The sequence below is a fragment of the Stegostoma tigrinum genome, chromosome 2 (genome assembly GCF_030684315.1).
Source record: "Stegostoma tigrinum isolate sSteTig4 chromosome 2, sSteTig4.hap1, whole genome shotgun sequence".
Taxonomy (NCBI): domain Eukaryota; kingdom Metazoa; phylum Chordata; class Chondrichthyes; order Orectolobiformes; family Stegostomatidae; genus Stegostoma; species Stegostoma tigrinum.
This window is the reverse complement of record NC_081355.1, coordinates 8,219,945-8,243,896: the sequence shown is the minus strand read 5'-3', so window position 1 is coordinate 8,243,896 and position 23,952 is coordinate 8,219,945. Positions and strand designations below refer to the sequence as shown.

The 23,952-nt window shown below is 38.5% G+C and overlaps 1 protein-coding gene across 4 annotated transcripts in view; it reads left to right on the top strand.

Annotated features, from left to right (window-relative positions):
• Positions 1-21,240, top strand: part of kif15 (kinesin family member 15) — a 78,698-nt gene extending 57,458 nt beyond the window's left edge. The window contains exons 27-35 of one of the 4 annotated variants that reach the window (XM_059652122.1): positions 939-1,085; positions 2,599-2,700; positions 4,151-4,315; positions 9,280-9,377; positions 10,504-10,573; positions 10,814-10,851; positions 13,039-13,158; positions 17,477-17,608; positions 20,882-21,240. In XM_059652122.1, the coding sequence (XP_059508105.1) occupies positions 939-1,085; positions 2,599-2,700; positions 4,151-4,315; positions 9,280-9,377; positions 10,504-10,573; positions 10,814-10,851; positions 13,039-13,158; positions 17,477-17,608; positions 20,882-20,885 (876 nt within the window). In that variant the 3' untranslated portion in view covers positions 20,886-21,240. Of the gene's footprint in view, positions 1-938; positions 1,086-2,598; positions 2,701-4,150; positions 4,316-9,279; positions 9,378-10,503; positions 10,574-10,813; positions 10,852-13,038; positions 13,205-17,476; positions 17,609-19,046; positions 20,736-20,881 lie in introns of those variants that run through there. The other 3 variants (XM_059652116.1, XM_059652110.1, XM_059652119.1) reach the window with 3 other exon arrangements.
• The last annotated feature ends 2,712 nt before the right edge of the window (positions 21,241-23,952 follow it).

Genomic DNA, 23,952 nt, shown 5'->3' with positions numbered 1-23,952 from the left:
CAAAGGTTTGCAAGAATGGAGCATAGGGATGTACCCCCCAAACAACTATGTTAAAATCATTCTAGAGGATAACTCACGGATGTTCAGGAGGGAGGTGCGTTTCCTATTTTGCACTAATGCATGTGGGCAAAATGTATTTATTGAAATATACAAGATCCTGTAGGGATTTGCTGAAGCTTGAAAGTTGAGAGGATGTTTTCCTTTGGAGGAGGCATCGCTAAGTGATGCAGGTTAGAAATAAGGAATTGTCCATTGAAAATGAGATGAGAGGAATTTTCTTCTGAGAGATGATTCTTAGTCTGTGAAATTCTCTCTCTCTCTGTTCTTCCCCCCACCCCCCAGATAATGGTGAAGGTAAGTTGATTGAATATTTTTAAGGCTGTTAGATTGATTAATTGACTTGCACAAATGTTCAACTACTGTAAAAAAATACACAAGATTAAATCAATATTGATTATATCTTGCCAAGTGTTCATTCTGCCTTTAGAGAGATTGTAGTAGTTCATTTGTGAGGACGTTGATATCAAATACAAATTAAACCACCATCATTATTTGACTTCCTGGGTTATGCTATGAAATACTCAAACATAAGGTGGTATGACTTAACTGCTGCAAAAGTAAAATGATCAAACTGCTTATCAGAACAGCTGACTCCTCCAAATTCAAGCAAGTTTCTACTGTGAATCCAAATTTATAATAATTGCACTTGGTCTCACAAGTCTGCTTCTGTGAAGGTGGGTGAATTAATATTTGTATAGAAATTATAGAGATATGCTCTATATGACTTGATTTTCTTTTTATCCCTTATGTGAGAACCTCTTTCTGCTACTAGAACAAAAAAAAGATTCTCCGAGCTGAAATCCCATGTGCATAGCTAGTGTTCTTATGCTAAATTATATGTTGCTCAATGTTTACATACATTGCTTTTAAATCCTCAGATGGAGATGCTTTGTGAAGATTTGGCTAATGCCACTCAACAGCTTGATCAGCTGACAGAGGACTCCCAAAAACAGGCAGCAATATTACAGATAATGCAAGAAGAAGCAGAAAAAAATGCAATGACCATTAAAGAACTTCATGATCAGGTAATGAAATTAAAAGTTCTACTTTTCTACATGTAAAAATATATAATGTTGGCACTGAAGTCTCTGCAACGGCAGTCATATCCTCTTAACTGCTGGAATGTTTGCTGATCACTTTGTACTGAAGTCATAAATTCCACTTTAAAGTGAGCTTTAGTTTGGTAATTTTAGAATATAAGCAAATGTGACATTAGTTGAGCAGATGATTTTTGTTTCATGTTGGCAGGGTCTAACCTTTTTCTGTTAGTTAATAAATATTGAATGCGACAATCCATCTGCTCTTCTCTTGTCTTTAAGTTTAGAATTCAGTTCTCTGTTGATCTTCATTTAGATATCTGTTTTAACAATTGGGCTATGGAGAAGAAATTTAAGAACAATTTTCAGGAATGAATTGTTTAGATAGCATTCTTTTACTGTGTTGGGATGGTCAGGGTTAGCAAGGTTCAGGTTAACAGCAGCCCAGATTATTGCTGTGGAACCATGACGCATACTCCTATCTCTCTTAATTCCACAATCAAAGAACTTTTTTTAAAATTTACAAACTTGTCACTTGTGTAGCAGAATCTGGGCAGCCTTCTGCTGTGTTCATTTGCTGACTAATTTTAGAGAGGGTACAAAAACAGACATTAAGCTCCAAATTAATGTAGGCAAGGGCCCTAATGCAGTTGCCTGGAACACTTGAATATTATCTGAGCTATTATGACGTGAGACTTATTTCAGAGAACTTTTATCACATTAGATATTGTACTGAGAAAATTAATCCTTTCTTTTTTGACCATTTCAGAACTGATGCAGATCAACAGCCAGAAGCATTAACTCTCTTTCCCTCTCGTGATGCTGCCTAATCTGACTGTTTCTAACATTTTCTGTTTCTGATTGAGATTTCCAGCGTCTACAGTATTTGAGTTGAAGGTGACTCAATTAGAGTCATAGAGATATATAGCGTGGAAACAGATCCTTTGCACCAACTCGTCCATGTCAACCAGATAGCCTATATATTTGCCAGCATTTGGCCCATATCCCTCCAAACCCTTCCTATTCATATATTCATCCAGGTTCCTTTTAAATGTTGTAATTGCACCAGCCTCCACCACTACCTCTGGCAGCTAATTCCATACAGGCACCACCCTCTGCATGAAAAAGTTGCCGCTTCGGTCCCTTTATATCTTTTTCCTCTCACCTTAAACCTATGCCGTCTAGTTTTGGACTCCCCCACCCAGGGAAATGACCTTGCCTATTTACCCTATCTATGTCCCCTCATCATTTTATAAATCTATAAGATCGCCCTTCAGTTTTTGACGGTCCAGGAAAAATAGCCCTAGCCTATTCAGCCTCTCCCTCTAGCTCAAACCGTCCAACTCTGGCAACATCATTATAAATGTTTTTCAAGTTTCACAACATCCTTTCTATAGGAATTGCAACAAATTGTGCAATTATGTGTCCCACGACACGGATTGTATTGTGCTATTCATTCTTCTCAAAAATTATTCTAAATGTTAATCTGTTCATTTTCCAGCTGAAGGTGAAAGATGCTGAAATTCAAGCAACAAAAAGTAAAAACGAACAGAAACTTGGGCAGATTGAATCCTTCGGAGACATTTCTGTTGACAAGCCACAGGTGAGATCACTGAAAGGCTAGTATTTCTGTCCCCATTCCCACTCCTTCTGCTGTTTTGTTCTACAGGCAGCAACTGTTACTAGTTAGGAATTCCCTGGGTACCACTTCCAAGTGGTTGCTCCCAACCTTTAAGTTGAGACAGCGTTGCATTCACATTGTAAGCTTGTATATCGTGGCTGGCTTTAAATTTTGATAAAGTTGAGATTTTTATTCCAATGCTGGCCGCACTATTTTAATCTGACATTTATTGCACTGATGCTTTTTCACTCTGACCAGTTCATATTAGGCCTAGTTGTTAATGCACCTCTTGTATATAATAGATATTGAGGGCTATGAATAAACTGCACAGACAAGTTCATTGCGACTTTCAATGCTGATGAAGTTCACAATATGAAATTGGACCCAGCTCAGAGCAAAATATTGTAGCAGTATATCAACTTTAGAGAGTCCTGTAAACTGAAGAGCAATGTGCTCAGCTCTTTATTGGAAATGTATCCTAAAGCCATCATTATGGTGGTCATTATGGTTACATTCCAAGCAAATTTGAATGGTTACAGTTAATGATAATTGTTTCTTGAATTTGGCCTTGAAGTAGAGACTCTGCGAAGCCTCATGTCTTATACGAAGCCTTACAAAGCCAGTGTTGCCATTGGGAACGAGACTTTTTACCAGGATTTATTACACTTGATCAGGTAGCGAGTTTTGAGAAGATTTGTAGCTCAGTTTGAGGTTCTGGATGTGAGTTTGCTCGCTGAGCTGGAAGGTTAGTTTTCAGACGTTTCGTCACCATTCTAGGTAACATCATCAGTGAGCCTCCGACGAAGCGCTGGTGTTATGTCCTACTTTCTATTATTTCTAAACAGATAAATAGAAAGCGGGACATAACACCAGCGCTTCGTCAGAGGCTCACTGATGATGTTACCTAGAATGGTGACGAAACGTCTGAAAACTAACCTTCCAGCTCAGCGAGCAAACTCACATCCAGAATTTGATCAGGACTCAATGCACAATTGGTAAACCAGTTCATACCAAGTATACCAGTCTAACAGGTGGAATTGCGTCCTGTCTGGATATCCGAATTGAGGTGTGAGCACTGAATAGCAATTGAAAAAGTAGATCGTCGTGGGGGAAGTGACTACAATTTGTGGAGAGATTCTTGAGACATCAAAATAAGGTTTTCTATTAGTGCCATTCATGTGAACTCTTGACAGATCCCTCTTCATTTTCGGTCTACATTGGTCTTTTGCTGCTTTACTGTGTAAATTCATGAGTAAATGTGGTCCTGTGTGGTACAACTGCTAAGGATTGCACCCACGTAAGTCTAAATATTCTGACTCTCTTAAGAATTTGGGTTATATAACGAAAGTGTAACAACAATCAACTGCCTGTACTGCCATTGCAATAACTTGTTTTCAAAAGCTCATTATTTACACACACCTTCTTCTCCCAGAGTCCAAGGACACCTTATATTTCCCATGTGGATCCTGTTCGACCCTTTGAGTCACAACAAGAGAAATTAGATGATCGAAGGGCATCCGAAGCCACCTTAAAACTGTTATTGAGTGAGATGGAAGCAGAAAGGTCAGCCAAGAATGAACAAATTCTACAACTCAAGGTAACTCAATGGGGGCTTTATGTTCATTACTGAGCTTTGTTATAAAGTGAAGGTTGACCTCGTCCTCCTCCTCTCTTTCAGAACCCCCACCCCCCCCCACCCCCACTACCACCACCACCACCACCATAACTGAAACTGAAACACCCGGAGAGGCTCGTCTCGCCCTATAATCTGTTAAAAGAAATGTGAAAAGTGGTATAACCTACCCTTCACCCTCAATCTGTTACAAAGGAGTGGTGAAATGAAATAAACTCCTGATACTCACTCTATAATCAGCAAGTAACAATTTATTTGCCGAAATCTAGCAGTGAACAAATTAACTAAACAATTCCCCTCTAACTACCAACTGTTCCTGAATAAAACAAACTTCTAATGTTCTAATAAATATAAGTCCCACTAATATAAACCAAAATTTAAAAAATTCAAATTTAATCTCTCAAAATTACAGCCAGGTTGCGCCTTCCGGAATGTTCTATGTCTTCTCTGTTGATCATCTTTTAGGAACGCCTTCTCTGTCAAATTCCTTTGTCAGAAACATTAATTAAGAGTGCCGCGGTACATTTATTTAGATGATTCTTTCTCCATGAGTTGAGAGAGCTGATCTCTTAGCAGGTGGCAGTTCGCTCATTGCTGATGTTGTAACTGCTCCTGTTTTTCATACCCTTGATGATATATTAATTTCTTGAAATAGTATTGGTCCTGTGTTGTCAAAACCATCAGATGGTCTTTGCGATTTCTGCTTTTGCCAAGTTTATGACCAACTTTGCCTTCTGTAATCTCTGAAAGAGCTATGTTAAATGCTCCATGTGATTTTTCCACAAGTGCCTAAAGATCACTAAATCATCTATACAGATGCCACAATTAGTCATTCCTGCCACAACTCTGTTCATAAGACTTTGAAAAGTGACAGGTGCGTTTTTCATTCCAAAGGGCATTACTTTAAATTGATAAAGCCATTTGGGGTTATAAAAGCAGAAACTTCTTTCGCTGTCTCCAGCAAAGATTCTTGCCAGTAACCATGAAGAAGTCCAATTTTGTGATGTAAGTGGCTTGTCTGACTTTTTCCACACAGTCCTTTAGCCTTGGAAATGGGTATGAGTCTGATTTGGTCACATCATTGACCTGCTGATAATCAATGCACAATCGTTGAGTACGGTCAGGTTTGTGAACCAACACGATCAGCGAACTCCACATCCTTTGACTTCGCTTTATGATGTCTTCTTGGCGGATCACTTCCGCTTCCTTCTAAACCTGTGCTGTTTTAGGAGAATTAAGCTTGTGGTGTTGTTTTATTCAACAGCATTTCCTGTGTCGACCTCATGTACTATGGTTTAAGTCCTCCCCATTCTGTTTCTGCACAGGCCCTCATAGCGCTGCAACGAGTCTTTCAATTCACTTCTCTGTTCCTGGGACAGGTAGCTCACTAGCCTATCCCATTCTTTCAGAGCTTTCTCATTTTTAAACTTATTTTGAAGCACATCCAAATCCAAATCATCTGGATTTGTTTCCTCAATCTGAGTGGCAGTAACTAATACCTGTTTCTCCGGCTCTCTTTGTGTGTCTTAGTAAATATTTCAGCATGTTCACATAACATAGCTGATACATTTTTTTCTTATCTGGCATCTTTACCAGATATTTCACCTGATTTAACTTCTCAATCTGATAGGAATCACTAAACCTTGCTTTGAAGGGATCTTCTACTACTGGTAACAGCACTAATTCTTTATCCCCAGTTGCGAAGGTATGATTTTTAGATTTATTATCTGCTTATTGCATCATTAGATGCAGTGCCACCGTCACATGTTGTCTAGCTAATTCACCTACTCTGTTTAATCTTTCTCTCACCTCAGATAATCCAACTGTAAAATCCCTGACTTTGGACCTATCAGCTTTTCCTTAATTAATTTTAAATTCATCTTATTTCATGTCTCAGTATCAATTCATATGGATTAAAGTGAGTCGATTAATTAGGAGCATTTGGAGCTAATAGCAATATATATAAATTTATTATGAAATATAAACCTTTATTCCAATAAGTTGTGTAATCTTGGCAATAAGTCTTCAGGACTTGAGGTCTGATGCCACCATTCCAATGCTCTCTGGGATTTATGGAATTCAAAAGTTACTCCATTTTTTAAATAAAAAGCCAGGCATGTCTTGTGCTTATCTTGAGGAAAGATGCTATTTTCTCTCTCATGCCTTCTTGTCCTGAAGGAGATACTACCTGTTTTGGAAATGCTTCCAAGAATGATGCCCATCCAATGCCATGCAGAAATAAGTAAAATGGTCAGTTAGTGCTAGTGGGCAGCTCGGCTACATCTGGATTACACTCCTTGAAAGATGTGTAGGCAGAATTTCAATTTGGATCATAAACTTCAAATAAATAGAGTCTTAGTTGGCTTTTCATTTTAAATTCCTTATACAGATTTTGACTGTGAGCCTAATTACAGTGTCTCACGTGCTTAATTTTTAGACCAGACTTTGAACCTACATTATACTGTGGCTCTGCATACTGCCCAGTATATTTATCAACTAAACCACTGAGAAATTTTAGACTTGTCCGTCTTTTCATTTTCTATAAATTTCATTGTTAATGAGCTTGCACTTACTATCAACAATCAGTTGTTCATGCAAGATTTCCGCTTCAGTTATCAACTCTTGCCAGGCCCAGACCAGATTTGTCCTCCGCTGCTTTGGGAAATGAGAAATGCAATTGCTTCGCCACTTGGGAAGATCTTTGCATCCTCGCTGTCCACTGGAGTCGTACCTGAGGACTGGAGAGAGGCAAATGTAATTCCTCTCTTCAAGAAAGGAAATAGGGAAATCCCTGGCAATTACAGACCAGTAAGTCTCACGTCTGTCGTCTGCAAGGTGTTAGAAAGGATTCTGAGGGATGGGATTTATGACCATCTGGAAGAGCATGGCTTGATTAAATGCAGTCAACACGGCTTTGTGAGGGGCAGGTCATGCCTCACAAACCTTATCGAGTTTTTTGAGGATGTGACTAGAAAAGTTGATGAGGGTCGAGCTGTAGATGCGGTGTATATGGACTTCAGCAAGGCATTTGATAAGGTTCCCCATGGTAGGCTCATTCAGAAGGTCAGGAGGAATGGGATACAGGGGAACTTAGCTGTCTGGATACAGAATTGGCTGGCCAACAGAAGACAGCGAGTGGTAGTAGGAGGAAAGTATTCTGCCTGGAAGTCAGTGGTGAGTGGTGTTCCACAGGGCTCTGTCCTTGGGCCTCTACTGTTTGTAATTTTTATTAATGACTTGGATGAGGGGACTGAAGGATGGGTCAGCAAGTTTGCAGACGACACGAAGGTTGGAGGTGTCGTTGACAGTATAGAGGGCTGTTGTAGGCTGCAGCGGGACATTGACAGGATGCAGAGATGGGCTGAGAGGTGGCAGATGGAGTTCAACCTGGATAAATGTGAGGTGATGCATTTTGGAAGGTTGAATTTGAAAGCTGAGTACAGGATTAAGGATAGGATTCTTGGCAGTGTGGAGGAACAGAGGGATCTTGGTGTGCAGATACATAGATCCCTTAAAATGGCCACCCAAGTGGACAGGGTTGTTAAGAAACAATATGGTGTTTTGGCTTTCATTAGCAGGGGGATTGAGTTTAAGAGTCGTGAGATCTTGTTGCAGCTCTATAAAACTTTGGTTAGACCGCACTTGGAATACTGCGTCCAGTTCTGGTCGCCCTATTATAGGAAAGATGTGGATGCTTTGGAGAGGGTTCAGAGGAGGTTTACCAGGATGCTGCCTGGACTGGAGGGCATATCTTATGAAGAGAGTTTGACTGAGCTCGGACTCTTTTCATTGGAGAAAAGGAGGAGGAGAGGGGACGTAATTGAGGTATACAAGATAATGAGAGGCATAGTTGATAGCCAGAGACTATTTCCCAGGGCAGAAATGGCTAACACGAGGGGTCATAGTTTTAAGCTGGTTGGAGGAAAGTATAGAGGGGATGTCAGAGGCGAGTTCTTTACACAGAGTTGTGAGAGCATGGAATGCGTTGCCAGCAGCAGTTGTGGAAGCAAGGTCATTGGGGACATTTAAGAGACTGCTGGACATGCATATGGTCACAGAAATTTGAGGGTGCATACATGAGGATCAATGGTCGGCACAACATCATGGGCTGAAGGGCCTGTTCTGTGCTGTACTGTTCTATGTTCTAAAGTAAGAATTGAAAATTGTGTGCCTCATAGAAGCATTATGCAACTTTAGAGGGCTTAAACTAAGGATTGTTAACACTTCTCCTTAAGGCTTGCCTGCTTTTGTTTTGTTAGTTTGGATTTTTATATGAAAATAATAAGCCATGTATTGGATTCTGTAATATAGATCAGAGAGAATGGCTATAATCCTGAATTCGTCATTGAGGTCATAAAGATAGTTTTCAAGCTATCATGAGTAAATTCAGTAGTGTTATTTAAATTAGCAATCGGAACATATGGTCAATGGTATTGTTAGTGGGATGTCCTGTAATTGACTATGGAGTGATGAGCACTTCCAATAGACTTTTTAAAAAAAAGTTAGTTATGGAAAAATTTACCTTCACAACAGAATTGTGCTGTTGGGAAAATGTAACCTAATGTATTTTACAAAGAATTTCAAGGTTTACACGTAAACTTCATTTTTTAATTTTCTAGTTATTTAGATTTCGGTTGTCAATCTGCAGGCGAATTTAATCACCTGGGAGTTTAAAATATATGTAATGTTCTGGCACATCTCCTTCTGTCACTGCCTTAATGACAGGCACTTAAACCACTGCCAAATGGAGCCATATCTCCTGAACCTGGAACCAGTAATAGATTTCAGCCTGAAATCTGTTTGAAAATTCAATGTTGACCCGCAAGTAGATCCTTTTGAAATGTACAGTTTTAAGTCTTGAAAAACAGATAATGAAAACCAAATTTGAAAATTTTTTGACAATTTTTCCTCTCCCTTGCCCATTCTAGAGCCAGTTATGTGAATCAAAGAATCTGCGTTTGGAAATGGATGCTTTAGAGAGACACTGTCGGAATTTGGAAAGCTCTCTGGAAAAGACACAGAGAAGGTACAACTTGACTATTTTTATAAAAAACTGCAATTTTAAAACTTTGAGCCCAGGTGCAACGAGCTTTTATTTTACAATGTACCACCTCATCTTTCACTGCATGTATAATACATTCTTATCTATTCTGGAGTGAATTTACTCTTTGAAGCAATAATTGGTTGATGGTGCTTAGAAATGTTTTGTCTTGCTGGTGGGTATCAGTTGCCCTATCTCATGCTGTTGACCCTGTTCTTTCAGGTTAGGGCTTCGCATTTTGGAGGGCGTATTTTTAAACTGCACTTTTAAAAACCAATGTGAACAAATGTTCTTGTAGCATACAATAATCCTTTTTTCAAAATTGTCATGGTATTTATGACTGTCACTTTAAATAAATTTAAAACAGATTGCCTCCAAAAATTGCAGGATTTTACTTAACAGTAGCTAATGTGACAATAGATCTGCAGAAGAACCAGGTATCTTTCAGCATTTTAGTATGTTTACCGGATAGGCTGCTTAACTAAGCATTGTCGACATGAACGTTTAATATCAAAGAATAATCCTCTGGTTTTGACCTCTCATAACTGTCGACCTGATGTCTTTTTACTGAACTCTGAGGTCTATTGTTCCATTCAGTTCCTTTCCTTGGAATATCCCTTTTTATGTGCTATGATATTTCTTTGCGATAACCACTCATGGATGCACTACTTGTCCCCTGTCTGGCGAACTTTGGCTTGCTGCATACTTGTGCATTTTAGAGGGACCCAAGGTAAAACACTGCAGATGCTGGAAATCTGAAATAAATACAGAAAATATCACAAATATTCAGCAAGTCTGGCAGTATCTGTGAAACAAAATTAGCATTTTATTTTTGTAATCTTTCATCTGAATAAAATTTAATTTCAAGGGCTTTTGAGATGGACAATAAATGATAGTCGCACCAGCAATGCTCAGATCCCATGAGTAAATAAACAAAAAATGAAATTAGAATGGTTACTAATAGGCTGTAATTAACATAAAATTACTGAAATAACCAACTGGACTGCTTCCTTTTTTTTGATTAATCACTTTCGGATCAGCTTGATTTTATGGTTCATGTTTTCTTTCGTGTAACATAATTAAATTAAATTTGTTTGGATATTTTATAAAGTGGCAATGTAACCAACCAGGAGAATCTGAGTGATGTCGAGAAGAAATTAAAAGAAGAAATGAAGGCCAAGGTATTCCTAAATTCTTATTGCATTTTGGTGTAGCAAAATTGGATTCAAAGTTGCATGTACATTTATTCTTCAGTTGTGCTTACAAATGAGCAGAGTGCCACACTATCAATGAACAACTTGTAAGCATTATAATTGTTTTTGTTATACTTTGCCACAATGGCTAGACTACACATCCTGAAAAACAAAATTTGTTCCAGCTTATTGTAGTTAAAATTGATTTTCTTGATTTTAAAATTGCAGGAAGCAGCATTACAAAAGCTAGCTGCTGTGGAAACTGAGTAAGTAGATAATTTTCATTTTAATATAACCATAACATGAAATTTGCCCAGCTCAGTTGATCAGTCTCCATATGAATCAAAAATACAGACCTGAAGTTATCTGGTTTGATCTGCACTGTTATTGATGAACATCAGTGTTCAGCATTTCTGCAAATAGTCTGAGGGATAATGATCCTAAAATTGGATTGCTTCATCCCTGACTTAAAAACAGAAAGCCAATCAGGGTTGCTTCGAATGACATCTGCTGGGAATTACATGTGTGTCAACATTTTAGTCACATTCTTATGTTCACATACTTATGGACCCTCATCGTGCTCTGCCATTATAGATCATGGCTAATGATCTACCTCCGTGCCATGAAGTTATGATTCATCTTACCATCCGTGAAGGCTGGTAAACTGTTTGGCCTTGATAGGTAGGGTACTTGTGCTTTGGAATTTCATTTTCATATATATTGCTTTCAGTAAAGAAGAGAGATATTGGTGGTTAGGAGGGCATTTAAATCAGCAAATATTTGTGTGCATTGGGAAAACAACTCCAACCCTCCAACTTGCAGGTGTTTCATGACGTGACTAGAGTGATCAGCCTTCCCAGAAGCACAAGTATGAGAATAAACCATTCTGCAGTTCTAGATCATAACTGATGATCAACCTCAATGCTATTTTCACATCCTATTCTCATGTTTCTTGATGTAATTACTATCTAGAAATTTATCAATATATGTCTTGAACTACAAAATATCTAGTTTTCCACAGCCCTGTAGGGCAAATTCCAAAATTTTATTACCCTCTGAGTAAAGATATTCCTCCTCATCTCAAGCCTGTAGCTTATTCTGAGGAAAGGACGCAGTCGGCATTTTAAATTCACTAAAGCGGGAATCCTTTGATTCAACTTGCTTAGTCGGCTTAACAGTGGTGGACTGGGTTTTCCATGACTCAGTAAATTGGCAGCTCCGGCAAGGTATGGACAGTCTTGGGGAGAAAGAAGGTGCCTGCTCAGCACCTAGCACCTATGAGACTGACTAGGCCCTGCGGTCTCTTCCGTAGTCATGTTCATTGCCTACCTGGAAGCCAGGTCTGTGGGACTGATTTTTCGATAAGGAACCTGTCGAGGAGAAATTATGCATTCTGTGGAGCATTAGAAAGTAAGTTTCCCTGCTGTGCAGTAATAAGAATGTGCAGTTAAGCTTTAAAACTGCTCTTAATTGCAGCAACTTATCAAGGCTCCTTTAGCAGCACCTTGCGAATGTGAGAACCCCTACCTACAAGGCCAAAGGTACCAGATGATTGCAAGTTAACCACCGCACATCATTCTGACCTGGAACTCTGTCACTGATCCCTCACTGTTGCTCGATCAACATCCTGGAACTCCTTTCTGAACAACACTCTTGGTGTCCTTACACTCCATGGACTGAATAGTTCAAGAAGGCAGCTCACCACCATCTTCTCCGGTGCTTTTAGGGATGGTCTGACCAAAAAGAACGAATAATTTTTTTAAAAAGGATCTTTTCCATTATCAAAAGCATTTTGGTAATTGAGTATTTTTAAAGATTTCCTGATGGCGATATCTCTCCATGTTCCAAGTTGGTTCTGTTTTAAGAGGGATGGTTTGTTTCCCCAGCTATCTCCCCCGCCCCTTTTTGAAGATGTGGTGTTGATTCTTTCTAAGATATAATTTTGAATTCAGCTAAGTACATTGAACTATTCACTTTGAACATCAGAATGCCTATTGACCACTGAGGCCTCACAAATCATACTGCCTCCAAATGGATTTATTTAGGCCTGATATCTAAGAAAACCATGGCTGATTTGTTTTCTTTTCCCCACCACCAATTCTCCTAACCCACAGCAGTGAAGCTAGCCAGTATTCTCACTGTTTTTCCAGCTGAGATTCATAATTTTGGCACTTAAGAGAAATGTGTCCAATTGTTTTTGTATTGTACGAGATGAAATAATGCATCTATTAAGAAATTATTCACTTAATTCTGTTCTCTGCTGACATCACTACAGAGTTCATCATGTCACCTTTTTTCAGAAATGAAATACACAAGATGAAAATGATTAAAGAAATGACTTGGCAAAATAGATTTATATGCAGTGCAAACTTTTTTTTAAAGTTTAGAAAAGTTAATGTAGTCCTTGCAATTACACTTGTTAAATTGTAAATACAAATCTCTTCCATCTATAGATTAACGGAGAAAAGAACAACTCTGGAAACTATTCAGTGGTCAATTAAAGGGTTTCAGGAAGAAGTGGAGCGGACCAGAAGTTTAGAAGCAAAAGCTTTTAGTGATAAAGAAGAGTTTCGGTCAGCATTTGAATCTGCTTGTGAAGAGAAAGAGAGACTTATTTGGGTAATGAATGAATGAATGAATTTGTCAAGTTGAGAGCAGAGAGAGATGAAAATGGCAGATTGGATGGATTCACTTGAGATTAAATAATTTAAATTACAGAAAGAGGGGCAAAGAAACTTGATAGCATGAACTTTTTCCAAGACTTTGCCATTTTAATTTGCCAAGTCTTTGAGCTAGGTGGCATGGAAGAAGGATTGACAAACAACCTTTAATCTTTTGATTAAAGTATTGGCAAAGATCTGTAGCTCACGTTGTGGATGAGGTTGTTGACTTGTTTGCGAGCTGGCTTGTTTTTGTTCAGGCGTTTTGTCACCATGTTAGGTGACATGATCAGTGGACCCTCCAATGAAGCGATGTCATTCTACTCCACTTGGAGTTTATACTGTCCAGTCCATTATGGTGAGTACTGTCATTTCTGCTTTTGATCTGTATGGATTTGTATATGGGATCCAATTCTATGCATTACGGGTGGAGAACCATTCCTCTAGAAATTCTTGTGCGTGTCTGTGTTTGGCTTCGGCTACAATGATTACTTTGTCCCATTTAAACTGATGGCCCTTATTGTCTGAATGTACAGCTATTAAGGAAAGTTCATCGTGCTGTTTTGCTGCTAGTTGATGTACAAGTATTCTGATGGCTAGTTTCCTTCCTGACTGTCCGATGTAATGTTTGTGGCAGTCATTGCATGGCGTTTCGTAAGTCACATTGGATCTGCATGTTGTGGCAATGGGATCTTTTTAAAACCTTGTAAGTGTTCATCGTAGAGTGGCTGTGGGCTTGTGGGCCACCATGATTCCTAGTGGTGTTAGAGTCTCATTGTCAGTTCTGAAATGTTCCTGATGTAGGGAAGTGTGGTAAGTGTGTTATGTTGTACTGTGTCCTCCTGTTGTTGTCACCACACCACACTTACTACACTTCCCTACATCAGGAACACAGGAATTCCTAGAGGCATGGTTCTCCACCCGTAATGCAATTAACAAACACGTAGAATTAGACCCCATATATGAATCCATACAGATCAAAACCGGAAATGACAGTACTCACCATAATGGACTGGACGGTATAAATTCCAAGTGGAGTAGAATAACATCGCTTCATTGGAGGCTCTACTGATGATGTCACCTAACATGGTGACAGAAGGTCTGAACAAAAACAAACCAGCTCAGCAAGCAAGTCAACAACCTAATCTTTTGATGTGATATCTGATGTATTGATTAGACCTTCTCAGATTTTTCCAGCTAAACTGTGGATTTTACAGTGATTCAATGAGTTATGCATGTAATTGTGTACCAACTTTTAAAATATAATTCTGCCTAAATTCAGGTTATCATACAATTCACGTTTTAGCACTAAATTCCCTTTTTATATCACAATTCAAGTTATTGGATAATTCTAATTTTGGCACAAAACAACTTGTAATTATCAGAAGACTAAATAATACATTATTCCTTGAACTATATTACATAAATTTGGACAGTATATTTATTGTGGTGTTTTGGCACATTGAGGTTTGATTTGAAGCTGTTGACATATTTTCAGATAGTTTGAGAAATTAATTTCTTTGAGATGTGCATAGAATCTGCACGAAGTGCATATTCAGCATTTGAATGTCTTTTGGGAATGACTGGTCGTAAATGTAACTCACTTGCTTAACAGTAAATGCTGTTCACTTTCAGGAGATCTCTTCCAGAATTTGACTACATTTCAACATGGGGATTTCCTGCTATAAACTTTGTTTTAAAGTTATTAGGGTAGTATTGAGAAAATTCTTAAAATAAATTCTCTATTGCCATATCTCAGACTATAAGATATTGTAGCAGAAGTAGGCCATTCAGTCTATTGAGTCTGCTGTACCATTCAACGGGATCATGGCTGATCTTGTAATCCTCAATTCCACTTTCTTGCCTTTTCCCTCATTATCTTTGATTCCCTTGATGATCAAAAATCTTTATGTCTCAGCAGTGAATGTACTTAATGAGCCAGCCTCAATAGCCCTCTGCAGTAATGAATTCCACAGATTCACTGCCCTCTGAAAGAAGAAATTCCTCCTTATCTCTGTCTTTAATATGCACCCCTTTATTATGCCCTCTGATGCTGGACTCTCGAGAAGTGGAAATAAACTTTCTGCATCTACAGTGTCAAGTCCCCTAAGAATCATATGTTTCAATAAGGTTACCTCTCAATCTTCTAAATTCCTATTCCACAGGCCCAATCTACTTAACTTCTCCTCATAAGACAGTTCCTCCATGCCTGGTATTAGTGAAATGAACCTTCTTTGGACAGCCTCCAATGCCAATATATCTTTTCTTAGGTAAGAAGCTCAAAACTGGCCTGGAGTATTCCAGGTATGAGCTGACCACCGCACTGTATACTTTTAGAAAGCTTCCCTACTTTTATACTCAATTGCCTTTGAAATTTGTGCCAATATTTCATTTATTTCCCCTATTACTGTTGAGCTTGGGTGCTAGTTTTTTGTAATTCAAAGAACAAAGGAAATTACAGCATAAGAACAGGCCCTTTGGCCCTCCAAGCCTGTGCCGATCCAGATCCTCTATCTAAACCTGTTGCCTATTTTCCAAGGATCTATATCTCTTTGCTCCCTGCCCATTCATGATTCTGTATAGATACATCTTAAATGATGTTATTATGCCTGCCTCTACCACCTCCGCTGGCAGTGCATTCCATGCACCCACCACCCTCTGCGTAAAGAACATTCCGTGCATGTCTCCTTTAAATTTTTCCCCCTCACCTTGAAATCGTGACCCTTAGTAATTGAGTCCCCCACTCTGGGAGAAAGCCTCTTGCTATCCACTCTGTCTATACCTCGCATGATCTCATGATTTTGTGGGCCTCAGCCAGGTCCCCCAGCAACCTCCATCTTTCTAATGTGAATAATCCTAATATACTCAACCCCTCTTCATAGCCAGCGCCCTCCATACCAGGCAACATCCTGGTGAACCTCCTCTGCACCCTCTCCAAAGCATCTACATCCTTTTGGTAATGTGGCAACCTGAATTGTACGTAGTATTCCAAATGTGGTTGAACCAAAGTTCTATACAACTGTAGCATGACCTGCCAACTCTTGTACTTAATACTCCATTCGATGAATGAAAGCATGCCATATGCCTTCTTGACCACTCTATCAATCTGCATTGCCACCTTCAGGGCACAATGGACCTGAACACCCAGATCTCTCTGTGCATCAATTTCCCTGGGGCTTTTCTATTTACTATATAGTTCGCTCTTGAATGGGATCTTCCAAAATGCATCACCTCACATTTGCCTGCATTGAACTCCATCTGCCATTTCTCTGTCCAACTCTCCAATCTATCTCTATTCTGCTGCATTCTCCGACAGCCCCCTTCACTATCTGCTGCTCCACCAATCTTAGTGTCATCTACCATAGTCCAGTTCGTGGACGAGGCACCCAAATCCTTCTGCTGTGTAGCTTCCTGCAGCCTTTGTCCATCTAAATAATGTTCAGCTCCTTTCCTCTTCTTGCCAAAGTACATAATCTCACATTTTTCCACATTATATTCCATCTGCCAAGTTGTTGCACACTTGTTAAACCTGTCTATATCCTGCTGCAAACTCTGTGTCATCCTCACCATTTGCCTTCCCACACATTTTGGTTTCAACTACAAATTTACACACAACCTGCAAAGGTATGCCAAGTGGCCATTCAAGTCATTCAAAGCATTCATCTTAAGGTTTAATGATAATTGGACACATTATGTCCCATAACTGAAATTGTACCAAGACTATATGTTAAACTGAATAGTTGATTATAACATAAGGCAAATTTTAATAGTATTCATACTGTATTTCTAAGTGATTTTACCTTTTTTAAATGAACAAGTATGATGGATGTTAGCAGTGAACAACACAATATTTTCTTTGTCAGATAATAATGTGGCCAGCTGCAGAGTAAGATGACTTTGTACACTGCTCTAATCTTGAGAAAATTCATCAATTTCCGACCTTGTATTTTTTCATTCCCAACTCACTTTGTGTACACATCATCTTTTGTGGCTTTTCTAAGTGAGACAGCAAATTAACTTCTGTTTCTCCATATAGATCTATGCCCAGTAAAATTGGGTTCTTCTAACCTATCTACTTTAAAATCTCTCTTCATATAACATCCTTAAAACCATGTTACAAGAAACTGTTTTAGACTCAGATATGGTCCGTAGCCAGATACCAAGTTCAGAAGCAGAGTGTACTACCTATTTCACGTAGAAGCTTTATTAATTCTTGAACGTTAAACTGCAGGAGGTTGAAACTCTTAGGGTGCAAGTGGCCAGCCTTACTGAAGAGAATGGTAAATTGGTCGGACACCAGAACTTGCAACAAAAAATACAACATTTGGTTAAAGTCAAGAAGGAAAATGTTCGTCTCCAGGAGGTATGATATTTTAAATCCACAGGAAATTCTATATTAGATTTTGTTTCGGGATTTTTATGTTCTGTTGGAAGTCACACAATGAGCACAATAAATAAGCAGTTTCATATGCTTTTTCCTCTCTTACTCTTAATTCCAATTTCTATTGGTCAAATTACAATTGTGTTTTTTTTTTCATGATATACTCTTGCCTACTTCTATGAAGACACTGGCTGACTAAAGTAGAAGCCAGTCAGTTCTGCCCAAATTTCTATCATTTTCATGAAGAGCCTTTTCTGGGGCTAGCTGATCACTGTAGAGCTGCGAGGAATGTGGAGGATATGTGTTATCCAAGCCAATTCTATTGTTTGTCAATATTATTGTGAATATACATCAATGGAAAACTGTAAGGAGCAGGAATTCTGATTTTTTTTTTTGTTTCTTCCCCCATTTTGGTGTGCTGAAGCTAATTGGAGGAGTACCCCGAACAGGATGAGTTCAGTTCAACAGCACATAAGAATTATTAAAACTTTTGAACCATTGAAATTTGGCAAGATCCCCAATCTGGCAGGGTGTATTCATGACTTCCTAATCTTTTATGTGCACATCCTGCCCAAAGATTAACTTTTTGATTCTATCACGGATTAACAGTTTTGTTTTATCATAAATTTATTGCCCAATTCAAATTGTCTTTGAGAAGGTGGTGGTGAACTGCCACCCTGAACTAATGTAAATAACCCACAGTGCTACTGATTGTAGGATTTTGATTCCATGGTGGTGAAGGAATGGTGATACAATTCCGAGTTAGGTTGGCATGTGGTTTGGAGAGGAGTCTGTAGGTTGTGTTCTGCCCATTTTTCGAGATGATAGGGGGCTCAGATTTGAAAGTTGCTTCTTTGGTGAGTGCTGTACTGTATCTTGTATGTGATATACACTGGTGCCACTGTGTGTCAATGGAGCACATGAATGTTGAAGGTGAAAGGAGTGCCAGTAAGCAGAAAGGTGTTAAACCCTTTGAGTTTTGTTGGAGCAGCACCCATAGAGAGAAGTGGAGAGTATGCCACATGAGTTCTGACTTGTGCCCTGTAGATGGGAGTGGACATATTTGGGAAAGCGGGACAGTAGTTACTTGCTGCATTATTACCAGCCTGTGACCTGATCTTGTGCATGGCATGTATGTTGTGGCCACATTGCTAGCTTCCCACTTGTGCTTTCTTTATATTTGTGTGGGACTTAATAAATTAGAATTAATCCATATTCACGTTCCTGTTCTGGTACATTCAGATCCACTTTGCTGTGGCAAGTTTAACAGCTCCCATTCTGGGACAGCATAAAATATTCTCTCAGCTGTCCCTTGCAACTTAAGATCTGCATTTCATGGCCATAGCGTATATTACTTGCAGCTTAAGAAACGTATTTCATGGCAATAGCATATATAACATTTTTTTTTGTTTTAACTTAGGAAGTAAACTTGCTGAAATTGGAGAACATGAAACTGAAAGAACTTAAGAAGCATGATACGAATGAATTTACTTTGCTTGAGAATTTGTACTGAGGGAAAGCATGAAAATGTAGAGCAATGATGTGTAAATGTTATTTTTCTATTTTGAGTTCAAGTAGACAATTTCAAACTTGCTTTTTTTTTAATCTGTCAACAGCAACCTGATTTGAAGTATCATATACTGTGCTTAAGGAAAACTGAGTTGAAATTGTTGAAGTAATGACTGTTGTGAACCTCATACTTGGGTATAGTTGCCTTCCAGAAAGATTTTTTAAACTATTAACTTCAATTACTAATTGTTGAAGTATCTCTGAAGTCTCAACCAAGTTGTGCTCTTTCTTCATACCCAATGAACAGTTCTTGTCAATTTTCCTGCCATTAGATTATTGACATGAACTATTCTTTATTTAGCATTGGTATCAAAATGTATTGTGATTTTATTTTTATACATCTTTACATGTTAATAGCTTTTATCTTTTGATTTTAAACTTGGAGAGTAGATTTCAATCAGGTTGATCTACTAGAATAGCTTGCAGTCAAGACTTGGCAGCTGTCAAATTCATATTTACCAAGCAATCACCGGAGTAACCTTTTGTGACCTTCCATCCTCCTACTTCTGTGATAATTTTCAGATTGCTGCAGTTCTCCAACTTGAAATCCTGAATTTTCAGCGCAGCACTCCTGACTTTTGATTTATGCAAATAAAATCTTTTACTGGGCTTGCCTAGTTTTTCTTGAATTTCACCCCATATTTCTCTTCCTGAAAGTGTTAGGTGTGAGAGTATAATTATGAGGGCCAGTAGCCCTGTACAGCCCTGAATGGATGTCTGATATCTGACCATAGTGAGTATGTGGGAAAGTTGTGCCCAGATTTTCAGTTTCATTTCCACCACTGTTGCACAAAATCCAAGGATTTAAGGCTAATTATAGCACCCTGTTGTGAACTTGTTTGGGACCTACTAATTTTCATAAGTAAAGGAATCAGAATAGTAGAATGCTGAGCATTAATATTCCTGAAGCAGAAAGTATGTGTATATGTAGTTAAATATTCTTGTATAAAAATGTTAAAACAATGTGGGGTTATCATTGGCTGTCATTTTGTGAACTGAAGACAGACAAAAGTACCTCCTACCTCTCGTACTGAAACAAACAAGCAATTGTGTGAACTAACCTCAGGACTTCTCAACTGATTCATTGTTCACCTCCATCAGATAAATTTAAATGAGCAAAAGGTGTAACAGCATTTTTCATTACATTCCTCATTCCATATAATGTGAAGCCAGAAACAACTGTATTTTTTTAATGAGTGACTTAAGCCAGATCTAAATGCATCTGCCCAATTGGATTTCATGCTAGGCTTATTATCTTGGTTGTAACTTCTGTAAGAGCAATGCCAAATAGAATCCAAGCACTTTTGATGACTGAGGGGGTAGCATCAATGTGATTCATGTTTGCTGCCTGATTCTCAGCTGAAACAAAAACAAAGCACATTATTGTTAAGAACTTAAAGGAGTAGTGGAGCATTGTATGTACATGCCTAAAAAAGAGAGAGGCACATTTCAGCACATTGCCAATGGTATATGACCAATCTGTACACAATAAAAGTATATTGATTCTTTTTTTTTAAATAAATGAACTTCTGAAATGAAATTTCCTCTAATTTTAAGGGAATAATGATGAGTATGGCAGTAATATGTCTTTGCACTTGCAAGTCAGATGTGTGTATTCTGGTCTGGCTAGCAAATTTGGGCGAGGACTGAAATCGACACTTGCTCAGTTGCTTTGTCTTCAAATAGGTGAAAATGTGCAAGACTGTGGGAATAATTTGTGACTGACATAAGACAGTGGATTCTAAACAGCGTTGATGAACTCTGAAAGGGATCCAGTTTTTTTGAAGACTTCTAATGGAATTTTTAAAAAGGAGCCCAGGTGTACTAAGTCCAGCAACTCACCGTTCTTGTTGGTCACACAATGTAACTAAAATGGCAGCTCAAACTAAATGAGTTTTTAAGAAGTTATTATGTACTTTGTCTGTTGTGTCAACTGAATAGTGTTTGTATGTAGAATTAATTTCACTATACTAATTTTATCTATTTTAGGATTTATTTGTTTCACTGATTAAAGCCTAGTAAGATTGGATATCTTGCCTTGCCTTGAAAATGTTTAACCTTTTGATCAAGACGTAAAGGAGGGAGGTGAAGGTTTAGTGGTATTAATACTGGTCTGTTAATGCTGAGGCCCAGATAATGTTCTGGGAACCTGGGTTCGAATCCCGCAATATCAAATGATGGAATTTGAGTTCAGTTTTTTTTAAAATCTGGAATTGAGATCCTAATGATGACCATGAATCCATTGTCGATTGTCAGAAAAACCCATTTGAATGACCCTGAAGGAAGGAAACTGCTATCCTTACCTGGTCTGACCTACAAGTGACTACAGACCCATAGCAATGTGGTTGACTCTTAACTGATGGATTAGGGATGGGCAATAAATGCTACCTAGCCAGTGATGCCCACAGCCTATGAATGAATAAAGACTTCTTTTAAAAATTATCTGAACTTAGCAGTGTTGTAAGCTGCTTAAAGCTGCAACTTTTTAACCTTGCCACAATATATATGCCTGAAAAGGTGGAGACAGATTGCACATCAAAGAACATCTGAAGATGGGATTGAATGAGTAGATTTCCTATAATTGTATTTGCCTTTTATTGAAGAGAGCTGTTTCTACTTCTAATACCTTTATCCATCTAAAACCTTAAAGAACTGAATTCACACTCTGACATTCCCTTCCCTCAAACACTTGGCCGCTTCTTATGCAATAACCACTGCAAGGCAAGGAACTGTAAATTAGTACATCATTTTCCAGCTGTGCGTAAATACGAGTTGCTAGGTTTTACCTGGCAAGTTAGAAATGCAAGTTGACCATTCAAGGCATGGAGTCTGATCTGCCATTCTGTTCAGTTATGATTGATGTATATCTCAAATCCATTCTGACTGCCTTTGTCAAGTATTACTTGATTATATTTCTGTTGAAAGGTTCGAAATCTCACTTGAGATTTTCAGCTGACACCTCACCCATTCAGGGAAAGGGATTCTAGATTTCCATTAGCCCTTGTGCATTGTAATTTCATTCCTGAATAGCTCCGATTTTAGGATCGCATCTCCTTGTTCTGGTTTCTCCATCAGATTTTATTTCTCCATATTTAGTCCTATGTCTTGCCTCAATCTTTATTGTGCAAGGCCCTTGGTTAGATCAGTCTTGAACATTTAAACTCAAAAGAGGCAAATCAATTTTTTTGAAAACTGGATGTTATAATTTAATCCTTTAAAAGTTATATACAAATGTCTGAGCTCTGTTGGAGTAGTAAACAGTCCTTGTCTATGAAAGAATTGGAGCACATGTGAAAAAAATTAGGTACAATTTTTGAATTAAATCAGACCTATCAGAAAAGAAACAATGATTCTATACAAAAGAGGGGAGATTACAGAGGTTTTTCAAGACTGTGAAAAGACTTAACTGGGTACATCAGCCCATGATGCCATGCCAAATCTCTACCCTAAACCTAAGGTCTATCTAACCTCCATCCCTACCTTACACTATCATCCATATGCCTATCTAATAGCTGCTTAAATGCCCCAAATGAGGCTGACTCCACTACTCTCTCTGGCAATGCATTCCACGCCCCTACCACTCTGAGTAAAGAACCTACCCCTGAAGTCTCCCTTTTATCTACCACCACTCACTTTGAAACTATGTCCCTTGTAATAGCTACCTGCACACTAGGAAAAAAAAATCTCTGGCTATCCATTCTATCAATACTTATGATTTGCTCAGTACCACTACCCAGTAATCTGGAGTTCCTCTATTCCTCTCCATTTCTTGATTTACTGCTTTGCCTGAATTGTTCTATGTAGAGAAAATATTTCTGCTTACATGAGAAGTTAGAACTGGAGCTATAAGATGGGCACTAATAAACTTAATAAGGAATTTGGGAAACCTTTAACCCAAAAGTGAGTCACATTATCATAGGGAGTAGTTGAGGTGAAAAAACAGATTAATTCAATGGAGAAAAATAGTACTCGAAGAATACACTGATGAGCTTAGATGAAGGGCATGGGGAAGAGACTTAGAGTCATAGAGTTGTAAAGCAGAAAGAGACCCTTCAGTCCAACTTGTCCATGCCAACCAGAGATCATAAATTAATCTAGTCCCATTGCCAGAATTTGTCCATTTTCCTCTAAATCTTTTCCTAATCATGAACCCATCCAGATGTCTTTTAAATGTAACTATACCAGCTACCACCACTTTTCTTGACAGCTCATTTTATGTACCCACCTCTGCCTGAAAGGGTTGCCCCTTCGGTCCATTTTAAGTCTTTCACTTTAAATCTCTAGTTTTGGACTCCACTACCCTGGGAAATTAGCTTGGCTGATCACCCTATCCATTCTCATGATTTTTGTAAACCTCTGAGATAATCTCTCAACTTCCCACACTCCACAAAAAAAACCCAGTCCATTCAACATCTTCCCTATAGCTCAGACCCTCCAACCCCAGCAAAGTTGCTGTAAATCTTTGCTGAACTCTTTCAAGTTTAATATGTTTCCTATTAACAAGGAGGCCAGAATTGAATGCAGTACTCCAAAAGTGGCCTAACAGATGTCCTGTACAACTGCAACATGACATACCAATTCCTGGATGTGAGTTTGCTCACTGCACTCAAAGGTTCATTTTCAGACATTTCATCACCATTCTAGGTGACATCATTAGTGAGCCTCCAATGAAGCACTGGTGTTATGCCCCGCTTTCTATTTATCTGTTTAGGGTTCCTTGGATTGGTGATGTCATTTCCTGTTCTTTTTCTCAGAGG